Source organism: Fukomys damarensis, unplaced genomic scaffold, assembly GCF_012274545.1.
Source record: "Fukomys damarensis isolate Sample0158 unplaced genomic scaffold, DMR_v1.0_HiC HiC_scaffold_23, whole genome shotgun sequence".
Classification (NCBI taxonomy): Eukaryota; Metazoa; Chordata; class Mammalia; order Rodentia; family Bathyergidae; genus Fukomys; species Fukomys damarensis.
Genome location: NW_022900935.1, coordinates 14,413,452 through 14,428,074, shown reverse-complemented (window position 1 = coordinate 14,428,074; position 14,623 = coordinate 14,413,452). Strand labels below are relative to the sequence as shown.

General features: G+C 45.7%; 1 protein-coding gene across 5 annotated transcripts in view; it reads left to right on the top strand.

Moving 5' to 3' along the window:
- Zscan20 (zinc finger and SCAN domain containing 20) overlaps window positions 1-14,623 on the top strand; it is a 24,414-nt gene extending 9,791 nt beyond the window's left edge. For 4 of the 5 annotated variants that reach the window (XM_033767616.1, XM_010645214.2, XM_010645215.2 and 1 more), the window contains exons 3-8: window positions 1,104-1,281; window positions 1,946-2,022; window positions 2,317-2,401; window positions 3,495-4,184; window positions 5,223-5,651; window positions 6,199-14,623. In XM_033767616.1, the coding sequence (XP_033623507.1) occupies window positions 1,254-1,281; window positions 1,946-2,022; window positions 2,317-2,401; window positions 3,495-4,184; window positions 5,223-5,651; window positions 6,199-7,448 (2,559 nt within the window). In that variant the 5' untranslated portion in view covers window positions 1,104-1,253 and the 3' untranslated portion in view covers window positions 7,449-14,623. The remainder of the gene's footprint in view (window positions 1-1,103; window positions 1,282-1,945; window positions 2,023-2,316; window positions 2,402-3,494; window positions 4,185-5,222; window positions 5,652-6,198) is intronic. The other variant, XM_010645217.2, reaches the window with a different exon arrangement.

Genomic DNA, 14,623 nt, shown 5'->3' with positions numbered 1-14,623 from the left:
AACAACACACAGTTCTGGAGACTGGAAGTCCACGATCCGGGTGTCTGCAGATTTGGTTTCTTTTGGCCTTTCTCCTTGGCCTGGCAGATGGTAACCTTCTCAGCACCTCTTTTTATGTGGCTTCTCTCTGTGTGCCAGTAATGCCACTTTGAATCCTTGATAACTTTTCTTGCTCTGAAGTCTGCTGTGTATGGAATTTATATAGTTCCCTTGCTTTGTTTTGATTAGTGTTAACTTGGTATATTTTTCCCTTTACATTTTTTCTTTATGTCTTCCCCCTTCCCTATGACTGACTGAATCTCCTGGTTCTTTTAACTCTCAGGATTGTCCATACTGAGATTTTCCCAGTTATATCAATTTCCCAGTTCATCAATTACAATTTAGTTTTTCTGACTCTGACACCAGTTCCCATAGGTTTCTGCTGTGGTAAATTGTACTCTCTGAATCTACCTGTCTTAATTTCTCCAGTTTTGAGAGCAGCAGTATACTTTGTGACCTCATTTGATGGATTCAAGAAATGTTGACTTTTCAGGTTGTCCAGCTTATTACTTCTTAAGATGGAGCGGCAACTTCTAAGACGCTTGCTGAACTGGAAACAAAAAGTCTGTTCTACTGAATTTTACCTCCTCATTTTTATCTACAATTACCATCCATATAATCAGAATATTTGTTTAGAGATGGAGCAGTTGGAGAAGCTGGGGCTGAAAGTAAAGGCTGTTGTTGAGTCTTGTCACTTAAGTCCTCTATAGATTATAAGTACTAAAAGCCAAACAATCTATTTTTCATGCTTATGAATTGTTTGTTTTTTTGTGGTCACAGAAATTTTATGTAACTTATCTTTTTATGAATTGAAAATGTTTTGATTAGTGGCAGCCTTGTTGAAATACTTTATGGTCTCCCAGAGTTGTGTAAGATAGTACTCATTTGGTGGTATAAATGCCGGTCTGTTTACTGAAGTCAGTCTGATGGTTTCTTCATTACACTTGAAGCCCTTTGCAAGCTCGTTAAGCCCTGGTCCGCAGTTATACTCAAAGTATTATTCCCTGCCCTAATTGTGGGCCTTATTGAACTGACAGTTGGGAATTTTGACCATTTGTGTTTAGGAACTAGAGTGGTGTGCAGAAGAGACTAAATCCTTAAAGGCAGCACAAGAATCTCAGCGTTTCCAGCTGCCGCCAGATCACAGGCCTGAGAGACAGTCCCAGAAGCAATGGGTGAAGGATTCATGCATCCCTAAGCATCTAAACGCCAAGATGGCATCGTACCTCTTAAAAGAGAGTGGTGAGTACCAAGAATCTGGAAACGGTAGAGAATGAAGCTTTTCCTCCAGGGGAGAGGATTGAGAGGTAAGGAAGTGTACATGGGGAGAAGGATGTGGAGAGTTCAAGGCAAAGGACAGGATAGTGTCTGACAGGCACACTTTCTGAGAAGTAGGGTAACAAATGCATTTAAAAGTGGAGGGAGTTCCCAGTGATGCCAGTTGGAGCAGCAGATGCAGCAGATTCAGGCTGGGACTAAAGTGGGTGTTAATCACCGGGGTCTAAGGCAGGTATCTCGCAAATGCTACACAAGGCAGGCTTGCGACCTCTGTTACCTAAGAGTAAACATTGTTATTGAGTCTCATCACTCGTTTCTTCTACAGATTATAAATACTTAAAAGGTAAACAGCCTATATTTTATGCTTTTGAGTTATTGTTTATTGTCTGTCACAAGACTTTTACCTAATTTATCTCTTTATGAATCAAAAGTGTTTGGAACGGTGGCAGCCTTGATGAAACACTTGTGTAGCCTCCCAGTCTACCTTAGAAGGGAAATTAAGAGGAGATCTGCCACTGACGGTGGGGTAACCTCAATCTCATCCAAGTGTGACTTTTGGGAAGGTGGATCTTGGAGGTGGATTTTGGGAACCAGAGCCTGAGTTTCAGAGACTTTTTCTTTTCCTCAGCTGTCCTTACTCCTCGGGTCCCTACTCTTCCAAAGATGGGTAGTGTTGGAGATTGGGAGATGACAGCTGAGTCCCAGGTAAGCTGCTCTTTGTTCTTCCCTTCTTGCTATTACTACTATCCTGCTGTTGCTCTCCAGGGTTCTTCCTCACTCCATGGTCTCCCCCCAGCAAAATGGCAGGCATAAGGCATAGAGTGTTACCTTTGTCCTACCCCAGTCTGCCGGGCCCTTCCTTGGTCATGCTGCAAGTTGTGGTGCTAACCCCTCTTGTCGCACTCCTACATTCCCCCACTTTTTCTAGGGCCTATAGCTTTCCCAGGCTGTTTTCAGAGATCAGTGATATTTAAGATCCTTCTCTTGTGTATGTCACAGGAAGCCCTGGGCCCCGGCAAACATGATGAGAAAGAATTCTGCAAGGAGCCCACAGGAGATGATTGTGGGAACAGCATGTGTCTAGGTAAGGAAAGCATGGCCTTCCTTAGATAGATTAGAAGACGTTTAGTTTCTGATACATTTGGTTACTATGGAGTGCTGTGCTACTCCCTTAAGAATCATAGCTCTGCATTCTCTGGAATTTCAGAGGTAGGGAAAGACTTGCTTTTTAAAGCCAGCACTGTTAGGGTAAGAAGAGAGTTGGTTCAAATTGGGGATAGCAAAATAGCTTTCCAGAGCTTGCCGCCTTGGAGGTTATCACCTTCACTGCCTCAGGACAGTCACCAGGACCAGAAGCTGGGCCCTGCTTCTGCCTAAGAAATTTGGCCTCTTTGTACCAAATGAGATCTGCCTCTCAGGGGCAATTCACATGAACTAAGCCCACCAGACCAACATATTAAACCACAGAGAGAAATAAATATCACAGGCCTCAAGATACTTGAGCCCACTGAATCAGCACAGCCTCCTTTTTTCTGTAGGCCTATCTGCATGGGAAGCCAAACTAAGAAGCCATTTCCCTGGGGACCCTGGGGTCACTGTATGGAGAGTTAGGCACAAGGATGGGGTGAAATAGAGACTAGGCAGTTCTGATGCACAGTCAGGTTAGATACTAGAAGCTTGTTGGCTATTTTCTTGGCAGTTGAATCCCTTTTTTACACATGCTACTGGGTTGGGGAATAGTGTTTAAAGGAACAGACCTGGAAATGCTAACTTAGCATCAAGAAAGACTAGTGGCAGTGGTGGTCACAAATTTCCTAAGATACTGTCATCTGCCCCCACTCCCCCTCCTGCCCAACAATGAAACTCAAGTCTGTTTGGGTGAATTTAGGTCACGTATCTGTCTGTGAACCAATAATAGTTACTGTTTCCTGGGATATTTTCATAACAATAACAATAAAAAAGCAAATGAGCAAAGTACATAGATCACGTCTTGTGTCTGGTGAGGACTGTGTTATGTCTAGTTTCCTTTCCCTAACTGTCCAGGCATTTTGACAGAATAACATGAGACTCTGTCATCAGCCTCTTTCGGGGAAAGGATGTAAGTTCAGGGACAGTTTGGACAAACCTGCTCAGTAGCTCATTTGTACTCAATCATTTGTCTTCTTTCTTTTGTATAGGAGTTTCAGTTTTGAAACCAAGTGTTACTTCCCAGCTAGAGCAGCAAGGACCAGAGTTCTGGGATGTAAACCTTACAGATTCTGTGAAAAGGAGTACTGCTGATTACAACCTGGATAATGAATCTGCAAAACCAGCTCAGGTATTGGCCTTAAATGACTCCAGGGCCTGGGAAGAACAATACCAATGGGACGTGGAAGACATGAAGGTATCAGGTGTTCACTGGGGCTATGAGGAGACCAAGACTTTCCTGGCAATCTTGAGTGAATCTCCTTTCTCTGAAAAGCTTCGGACTTGTCACCAGAACCGCCAGGTGTACCGGGCTATTGCTGAGAGGTTAAGGGCACGGGGCTTCCTGAGGACACTGGAACAGTGTCGCTACAGGGTCAAAAACCTCCTGCGGAATTATCGGAAAGCCAAGAGCAGCCACCCACCAGGGACATGCCCCTTCTATGAGGAGTTGGAGACCCTGGTGAGGGCTCGGACGGCTATGAGAGCCACAGGTGGCCCAGGAGAGGCTGTGACACTCCCCAGGCTGGGGGATAGTGATGCTGAGATGGATGAGCAGGAGGAAGGGGGCTGGGAGCCTGAGGAAACGACAGAAGACTACAATAATGCTGGCCTGGCTAATGATGCGTCTGCCCAGGGGTCCAGGATTGCAGGTGGCCCAGTGCTCCTCCAGAGTCGTATTGGTAAGAAAATGGGGGTTTAACCAGGTGCAGATTCAAGTCCTCCTACCAGGCAGGCTGCTGGTCCTTAGATTGATGCCACTAGAGTAAAGCATTAAGTTCCTTAGGTCATCTTTGAATCCTCATCTTCTTTGTGACTGGGTCTCTTTGGTCAAGTTTTCTTACTTAAAACAACAAATATTTCTAAAGCCTTTAGGGACCATTGGGGGTGATCATAGGTGTCACACAAGTGAGCTTCTAATGCTTTGATTATGTGTTTCTTTTAATGTATGAGTACATCAGCCTGTGACTTCATAGAGAGTAAATTTAGATAAAGAAGACAGCGAATAAAATACTGACCAGATAGAGCAGAAAACATGGGAGTGTACACTTGAACAGTCAATGTGTGGGAAACACCTGGTCATTGTAAAGGTAAACTCTCTGGAGACCAAGAATTGAAGCATCTTGTTTAAGGTTACGTAGGTGGGAACAGAACCCATGGCTCATGTCTACCAGTTTCATGTGGTTTTCCTGTCCCTTGTTGCCTCCCTGGGTGGTGTCACTTGCCTGCACTAGAACTGAGACTAGGTTGTCTTCTTTTTGTTCCTCCATAAGAGGAAAGGGCATCCTTAGTTGGTCTTGCCCATAATTATTTGAAATCTATTCATATCTTTGGTCTTTAGGGATTTTCGGCTTCCATAGTTTGTTAAAGGAGAATTAATAAAGAAGATAGAGGCTATATATTGCTTGGATATAGGGAAAGTCTCAAGGATTCCAGTTACCAGACAGCTCAAGCCAAGGGACTTGGGTCACTAATAGAACTGACAAGTATGGCCATGTAAGTCCTCCCTTCAGTGAGCCGTAAAGTGTTAATAGAATCTCTTAGAAGGGGTGGGGCAGATGGCTTTTCTAGTCTTGTCCTGAGAAGGACAGATATGTTTCCAGACATTTGGGCGGTTTCTGGGATGCCTGTGTTCCAGGAGTTAGAAGGGTAGGTGACCCTGATCTCTGATTACCTAGGCAGATGTCAAGTCTTACACCTCATATCTTCACTCCTGACAGCAGGTGTGCACTGGGGCTACGAGGAGACCAAGGCTTTCCTGGCAATTCTCAGTGAGTCCCCATTCTCTGAAAAGCTTCGCACCTGTCACCAGAACAGCCAGGTATACCGGGCCATTGCAGAGCGGCTGTGCGCACTGGGTTTCTTGCGGACACTGGAGCAATGTCGCTACCGATTCAAAAACCTCCTTCGAAGCTACCGGAAGGCCAAGAGCAGCCATCCACCGGGGACGTGCCCCTTCTATGAGGAGCTAGACTCACTCATGAGGGCTCGGACTTCGGTCAGAGCCATGGAGACTATCAGGGAGGCAACAGGTCTTCCTAGTTCTGGGCAGAACAGTACTGAGGCAGATGACCAGGAGGCCTGGAGTGAGGTGGCAGATGAAGATGCCATCAAACCTCCAACCCCAAGCCCTAAAACTCCAGACACTGGTAAGCCTGGAGTCATGAGACGTCTACAAAATCCATAGGCATGTGAAAAGGTGGGGAGCCAGGTTTAGTATCTTTTGACTCTGGACTAAAAGAGAGAATGGGATTGAACAGGAAAAGAATTTGTGTTTTGCTCAGATTATTGTCTTTAGGTTATTCCCCATATGATATAGTCTAGCTTTTAATGGGAAACATCTGGGGTATTGGGGAATTGAGTCAATCTTATATGACATAGAGTCTATTGAATGTACCAAAAGAAAGAAGGAGGTAGTCATTACTGATTGGTTGCGAAGACTGATTGGCTGACTGCTTGTGCTGGGCCTCATGGCTCCTTTGGGGCCACCATGTCCTAGACTGTGTTCCTGAGCTTGGGTTTAGAAATGCATATATGCCCCAAAACTTGGTCAGTTCACATTAATTACATTTATAAGATGTGAAATTTAAGATATAGATTCATTTTGGCCACATTTATAGGACACAGATACATGATACAGGTACATAAATGTAACTAGTAAATGAACAAAAACTGCATTTCTGTTCATTCTTTTAGGTTTTGAGTTGAGGCATAAGGATGAAGACCAGGTTTCAGAGCAGGACATTTTTGAGGATTTACCTGGAGCCTTACCCAAATATACTACAGAGGCTGTTTACTCCCCTCATGACTGGGGGGAAGACAGTGAACATGAAGGTGGAGGGGTATGGGGTAATCCTCCACAAGAACGGTGGGAAGAATGTTCTTCTGAGGAGGACTTAGAAAAACTCATTGATCACCGAGGCCTGTACCTTGCAGAGAAACCCTATAAATGTGACACGTGTGTGAAAAGCTTCAGTAGGAGCTCCCACTTCATTGCCCACCAGCGGATCCACACAGGTGAGAAGCCCTACACATGCCTTGAATGTGGAAAAAGCTTTAGTGACCGCTCTAATCTCAGTTCGCATCAGAGAATCCACACTGGAGAGAAGCCCTACAGATGCCTTGAATGTGGAAAAAGTTTTAGTGATCACTCCAATCTCATCATCCACCAGAGAATCCACACAGGAGAAAAGCCCTATAAATGTGGGGAGTGTTGGAAAAGCTTCAATCAGAGCTCAAACTTTCTGAAACATCAGAGAGTCCATTTGGGAGGAAGTCCTGAGCAGTATAGTGAGACTGGGGAGAGCATTGGCCAAAGCCCATCTCTTAGTGCTCACTGGAGGGATTCCACAGAGGGGACAGCTGAGCCATCTCACAGTGTTGGAAAAAACTTGAGCTTTCCTGTCCACCACAGCACCAACTCAGGTGAGAAACTATATCAGTGCTCTGAATGTGGAAGGCGCTTCTCAAAGAGCTCTGCCCTCATTAGTCACCAAAGAATCCACACAGGAGAGAAACCTTATGAGTGTGCTGAATGTGGGAAGAGCTTCAGTAAGAGCTCCACTCTGGCCAACCACCAGCGAACCCACACTGGGGAAAAGCCATATAAGTGTGTAGACTGCGGGAAGTGCTTCAGCGAACGTTCCAAGCTCATCACCCATCAGAGGGTACACACAGGAGAGAAGCCCTACAAATGCGCAGAGTGTGGAAAGTTCTTCCGGGACCGTTCTAACCTCATCACTCACCAGAGGATTCACACGGGAGAGAAGCCCTATAAGTGCAGAGAGTGTGGGAAATGCTTTAACCAGAGCTCCAGTCTTATTATTCACCAGAGAATCCACACTGGGGAGAAACCCTATAAGTGTACAGAGTGTGGCAAAGACTTCAACAACAGCTCCCACTTCAGTGCCCACCGGAGAACCCATGCAGGTGGCAAAGCATCGTAGGAGACCCCCCCCAACAAAAGAGTGATATATGTTTATTTACATCTCCCAAGATCTTAAGACCTAAACTAGAAAGAACTCTCCCAGTTTTTAAGCTTGGTGTATATCCAGAGAAGTTTTGGTAAAATCCAGGTAATTTGGAAGTGAATTACAAATACTAAGGATTCAGATTTGAAGGCACTTTGTTTCTCAAGTGTAATTTTTTTTTTTTTTCCTGTTTACCCTCCCTGCCCCCAAATCCTCAGGCTATCGTTATATCTGCTGTTGCATAAGAGCTTTTTTAGTATTGAGCCAGACTGGTGGGTTAGGGGATTAGGGTTAAATCAGTGACCTGAAGTAGTGATTTCAGACTCTGCTGTGCCTTCACGCTGCCCATCCTCCTGGCGGTGATTCTCACACGTGGCACTTCGCAGGCAGGGCACATCCTCACAGGAGAACCTTGAGACTGGTGAGAGACGGGCATAACTGAAAATCAGTGGCCAAGAGTAGTCCGCCATGAGCTTAGCAATGAGTAGGAACAACAGTGACATCACTATAAAATCATTATTAATGATAGCAAAAAGACCCAGTATTAAGCATTTGCTTTTTGGCAGGCTATGTAGTAAGCACTTTGTATGTATTATCTCATTTAATCCTCATGGTAGGAGATAGCTATCAATTTCCTACTCATTTCCCAGGAGAAAATTGAGCCGGACAAAGTTACCTGCATTGGTCACACGTCTGAAAATGAGAGAGGCAAAATTCAGCCATATTCATGTGTTTCCAGGGTCTGAAATGCTTTCAGTGCGCCACCAAGTTCCCTTTCATGTTAGGACAAGTAACTCAGGTGCCAGGATCTCAAAATGTGATACTCAATAAAGTATCCTTTTGTCAGATATGGAAGCCAAGAATCCCTAAAGATGAAAGGACCTGGGATGTTCAGAATTGATTGTACTGCCTTGAGTGAGGCTGGGCTATTATCAAAGTGCTGGAGGTGAGCTTCCATTTTCGTAGTAATATGGCTGAGAGATGTGGGTGGGTTGAGACTGAGAAAAATATGTAGCCAAAGTGATTTGTCTTCCAGTGAAAGTGCTTTGGCTAAGGAAGTGGGGGTTAAAAGTTTCTTTTCCAGGGGTCATTCCTGCATCTCATACTTGGTTCCCCCCGTGCTTACTCATCCCTGTCTTTTGGCCCCTCTTGTTCCTGATCACATTGCCAAGGCTGAGGTAGAAGAAGTTTCTGTGCTCTACCGAGAGACACTTGAATACAATTCCACATTCTAGCTAGGTTCATGATAACTTTTTATTCTGAGCCCTCTTGTCCCCAGGCTGACCCAGTGCTGGCCATTGAGATGGCTTCACACACACAGGAGGCCTCCAGGACTGCTTCTTGAGAGTGTTTAGAAATGTTGGCCAGAGACTTGGGTTTCCCAATGACATTACCTATGACATTGGGATGACATTCATACCCTGGTTATTTCATGGCCTCAGGTGGTATCTGGCAAACAGTGGATATGTTGGAACCTTGAAGATAGGAACTTTATATTCATATGTGAGGGTGTAGGTAGGGTTTTGCAGTTACCTACAATAGAATGAAGCCATTCCTTAATCCCTTCCCCTACTCCAGATTCTCCTTCCCAACAACCAGCAAACTTCAGGTCACTTTCAACCTTGTCCCAGTTTACCTTTCCTCACCCACGTTATCTCTGATAGATAGTGTCCATGGGATGAGCCCATGGATGAAACCAGCAGATGTCAGTGACTACAATAAAATGATAGGTAGAGTACTGTGAGGACCAACAGGAAGGGTCCCAAAGGAGAGAAGAGAGTCAGAAAAGCACCATGAAAAGCATGAATTCAGAGGGGGAGGTGGGAACCATAGGTTCTTAGCACTTTGGGGATTGAGTATGAGATTGGAGGGGGGTGGGGCTGGGTCAGGTGTGAGTGAAGCTTGGACATTGTGCTCAGGTGACATTTAGATGTGGAAAAGTGAAAATCTTAACTGCTAGTTGGAGCTTGGATACACTGCAGTTAAGACCACTGTTGGACACGGTGATGTTCGACCACAGAGGAGGAGGGGATGCAGTTGCAGTTTCAGAGTCAGACTCCTCAGAAGGGAAAGCCTGGGGTGACTGGGTAGAGCATGTGTCATTGAAAATTGAGGCCACGAGGAGAAAGCAGAGATAGTGCAAGAGGGCAAAAGATTATAAGTTTACTTTGAGACATTTTGAACCTGTAGCATCTAACAGACATCTGTGCATTTGTGTGTCTGGGCCTGATGTTATGGGAGAGGTTAGGACTAGAGATTTAGCTATGTCTGCATAATAGTGAGAAAGGGATTATGTTCAATGTCAAAGAATAGGACAGAACTTGAGAAGCACAAAATGGGGAGGAATATGCCCCTCAGGAAATCTGAACCACTGCCCACTCTTACTCCTAATATCTTTGGCTACTGCCTCCCTTGTGGCCGAACCTCGCGTTCTCAGTAGTCCTGAGTTTTTGGAGCCTTCACTGTGGAAGCCAACTTCAGCTAAGTATGCAAATGAGATGTTACCCTTCTCCCCACTGAGTGTCACTCTTCCCCTGTTCTTGTGACTGCTGGCATCTCCTGTTTTCAGTGGACAGTTTTGATGCTGATTATCACTCCTTTCTCAAAAGTCTTAGCTGTGGATTCAGCCATGAAAGTAAGGACAGCATGAACCAGGAGCAAACTCTGAATGCAAGTGTTACCTCCCTGTCTGTCTACCTGACTTTTCCTTTGGAAGAAGCATTCTTCCAGGTGACCCTGTTGCCACCTTGCTGGGACACTAGGCATCCTCCAGCAGGTCTAAACTAACATCTGGATTTACACATTTGTTCTTGGGAAATAGATTTAGTCTGCAGAATAATGGCTAGATGCTCAGGCCATGTGGCCATGGATCAGACTCTGGAAATAGGGAAAATGGAAGCAGCAAATGCTGCCCCCCTCCCCGGGGCGGGGGTGTTTTATGTGAGCTGCTAAAGGTGAGATGGTCTCCGCAGCAGCTGCATTTCCTTTGGCACCCTCCATCCTCTGTAGAGACCAAGGGGCCCCACTTTCCACACACGTGTCAGGAAGCAACAGACCCAAAGGCAGAGTCAGGGAAGTATGGACCAAGGCTGCTTTAGATGCTCAGTGTTTCCTTAGGCCTGGGCCCCAACACTCAGCTTATGATCATGCTGCCTCAGCCTGACTATTTCTCCATATCCTCCTCCCCAAAACAGAGTAAAGCAAGTGATGTCCTGCTGCCCTGCCCATCATGCTAAATGAAGAGTCAGGACCGCAGGTTTTCCTCGTCCCTGCCTCATGTTCTGGGCCCCTGTGGGACAGCTCTGTGCCTACAGGCCACAGAGAAGAATTCATACCTTTGTGGAGAGGAGTTCCTCCCTTTGTGTGGGGATACGTCTGAAGTGACAAATGCAGTGATGGCTGGAGTGGAAGTGTGTGACAGGTGTCCTTTGTCTTTGTGCTTCAGACTGCTATCCCAGGCACGTGATGCTGTTTCGTTTGTTTTTTAACCACCATGTGGATATTGATGCCTTCTGGATCTGTCTCCTACCCAGGCCTCTCAGGAGCCCAGCTGCCTTCTGGGCCCACCCTGCTTGGATGACTCATGGGTCCCTCCCAGAACCATCTTCCCTCATGCATTCAGCCTGTGCATTTATGTACACAATGGATCGCACACAATCCTCCTTCACACATCTCCACGGAGCTTTACACACAGCCTCACTTCAGTCCTGCCTCTGGCTTGGTCCCACAGACACCTTCTCCTTGGAGGACATTTGCTGTTGGGCTGGGGTTCCCCAAATGGCTGAGGAGCTCTCAGTGGAGGCAGTGCCTAGAGCCAGAATGAATCCTGTGGAGCATCTGCTTACTTCAGTTTGGATCCCATCCTCCTTTGCCCCTTAGCCACTTTAAACCCCTTCCCCAATTTGCTAAGGGGTCAGCGCTGCCTATAGGGGAGATCAGGCGGGCTTTGCAGGAGAGCTGGAACTGGAACAGAGCTCTGAGGCTCCTTCAGCCCATGGCTGTCTCTTTACACCCTCAAAATCAGCACTATCTTTAGCATGTCTTTAACATCATTTCTGCCTCACTGATTTTTTTACCAACTGGAATTACGTCTAGGAATATGTTTTGAGTGGGAGGCCTGCCCCTTCCCTGCTTCCTTGTTCCTACCTGAGCCTGGTAGTTGACCTCTGCTCCTTCTTTCCCTGAGTCATGTCTCTCAGCTGGTCTATGTCAGGACCCCATCTTGAGAAGAAAGCCAGGAGCTCAAGACTTTGCTTCTTCTTGGTGTATGACCAGTTCTCCCACCCTCAAAGCTGACAGCATCTTGAAGAGCCACTTGATTAAGTCAAGAGCTTCAGAATAGTGAAGGGCAGACTGCAATTAAAGAATTTTGCCTATACACACCAAGTGGACTAGGGATTCACATTGACATTGATGTCCTACTCAGGACACTGTTAGATTATCTTTGTATATAATGATGATTCTCATCATGGCTGCCATTATACAATAACAGTAACATCTACAGTCACATTTTCTGTTCACATTTTCATTGAAGGAAAGTACCTCCTCATTGCGCCACCTAAAGGATTGCAGGCAACAGGAAGGGAGATTAGGAAAACAAGTCTCTAAGACGGTCCTGAAGTGGCATTATGGGCTTGTCAGCGCAAAAGGGACAGGAGCTGCAGGCAGGGGCTGGCAGCTAAAATCTTGGGAGTCATAGGGGCTCAGGAAGCCCAACTTTGGTGGCAAGTGACAAAGGCCACGCACAGAGGGGAAGCAGGCTTCTTGTGTTCCACCTCAAGCACTGCTTCTGTAGCTTACTTTCTGCCTGTTTGGAGGAGGCAGTAGAGACCAGTAGGAGGTCTAAAAGGCGCCCCCTGGAGGTAGGGTGAGAAGCTTCTCAGAAAACCCAAGGGGCCCGAGCAGGAGAGAACTCCTATGCATCTGTTCAGCACCACGTCTGAGGTCACCAAATCATGCCTGCTTCTGAAGTTTCCCTGAAATAGTTGGGAGATGTGAGGCTTGCCAGGCTAAATTCACACTAACTCCTTCTGGCTTGTCGGGTGAACAAAACACAGGTGCTATTTCTAGGGACATTCCTTGGTGAACTAATTTCTTATGGAAACTAAACATTTGTGATTGATTTGGGTTCTCTTTAATTTTGGCAAATTAAAATAAAGTGAAATTCAAATGAATTACTATCTGGCCTCCAGGAGGGTCTAAGATTTAGGGTAAAATTCTAAAAAAAGAAAACAGGTTCTTTGGATTTGCAGGTTGTGTACCTGACTTCATCTCATCTGGCTTTGTTTTCTTTTTACTGTTGTATTATATACATCTCCTAGAGCTAGTTAAATTCTATTTTTGGATGGAGTGTCCTGATTAATAAATTATATCAAACTACTGTAAAGAAAAGGAAAAGAACTGGTTATGAATTTTTCTAGCACCTTTCTTGTTATACCTAAAGGGCAGAGGAAAGGAGGAAGAGCAATCATCAAAACACAATGTGGCTGTCAGGGAGATTGGAGCCCAAGATGTGCAGAGGGCAGCTTCCTTTTCCTGTTGTTCTCTAGACATGGGCAAATGTACGTAACTTGATCATTACTGCCTCTTGCCCATAACAACTGGCTTGTTGGTCTGTTGGTCTTCTCCACGTCTACTTTGCTTGTATGCACAAGATCTTTGCGCTAGGGAACCTGAGGTGTCTGAGACCCAAATAGCACAAGGATGGCTATGTATGAAAGAGAAAGCAAGAGGTTCTCAGAGGCGTGTTTCTTAATGACTCTTCTGATTTGCTCAGGAATAGATTTGTCCTACTTTTTACTTGAGAAGGAGGGGAGAGCTGGAGGGTCTTTATGGGATTCTTTCCCCTCTTTTCTCCACCATTTTCCTTCTGGTAACATTCAGAAGACTTTGTAGCTCAAGGTTGAGGTGTCTTAATAAGCTCATTCTTTTATCCTTTCCAATGGGATATGGGCCACTCAGGATCCTTAAATTCACAACATGAATTGGTGGAGAGGGAGACTTTGATATAACTTTGTTCAGAATCCACTGCTAACTCGTTTCTTCCTTCAGGAGTAAAAATCTCAAGTGTAGGTAGAAGTAGTGCTTGGCATTGCTAACATTCTGTATATCTTGGGACAGAATGAGATCTGGGTGGAAATGGCTATGGTCATTCTATGGAGCAAGCCATAGGTCTTATTTACATGTTTTTATATAACTTCCTTCTAGCAGTTGCTGGGCTTTCATTGCTGGAACACAGTAAGGGATAAAGGACAAGTATCAATGCCAGGGTCCATGGAGTCTGGCCAGCCAATCCAGGCAATAATAAGAACTGTGCTATTGGAAAGGGCTCAATCTAGACAGCAGAAAGATAGTCAGGTTCGGTATGCATAAGAAGCACTAGGGAGAAACCGTAGCCACAGGAGGTACCTCATCCACTGGGCTGGCCGTATTAACTCTCTTATCAGCAAGCTTCTGGGGCTCATGAAGCCAGAAGTTTGGAGCTTCACCAGGAAGCTGAGTGGCAGAGTCGTCCAATCCTGAGGCAGTGGGGATCAGAAAGTGAAGCTGGGACATCTCTGGGGTTGAGGTCTTGAGAGGAGGAGTGAAGGCCTGAGTGCTAAAAGTCTGGTGGAAGGAACTGGGTCAGGGTCATTGAGAGAAGAGAGGGGAGCAAACTAGGAAGGGAGGTGGGTGGATGAGGAGGATAGAGAAGGAAGAGGAGCAGAGGACAGGCAGGAAGGAGACGAACAGGACTGAAAGGCACAGGTAAAAGGTAGACATAGGGGCCAGCTATCTAGGTGTCCAGTGAGTGAGACCAGCAGCCATCCAGCAGAGGTGGACATGGTGGACATGGGGCAGGTGGGACTGAAGAGGAAAGTGGAACTGGAGCGGGGCAGTGACATACAAGCTGGTAGCTTCTTTGTGTTTCCCAAATGAGAAGGGCCAGCTGGACTGCTTGGTGCAGTATCTTTCAGCCTTCTTCTATGACCTGGTCTCCATGGTAACCAGATGAAGAACTCTTGGTGTGTGCTGTTCAAGATGGTAGCCACTAGCCACGTGTGCCCATGGAGCCTTCTAAATGTGGCTAGCCTGAATTGAGATAATTAGTTTTAAATATACAGCAGATATTGAAGACTTCTGTGAAAAAACTCCAAAAGATGTCAGTATTT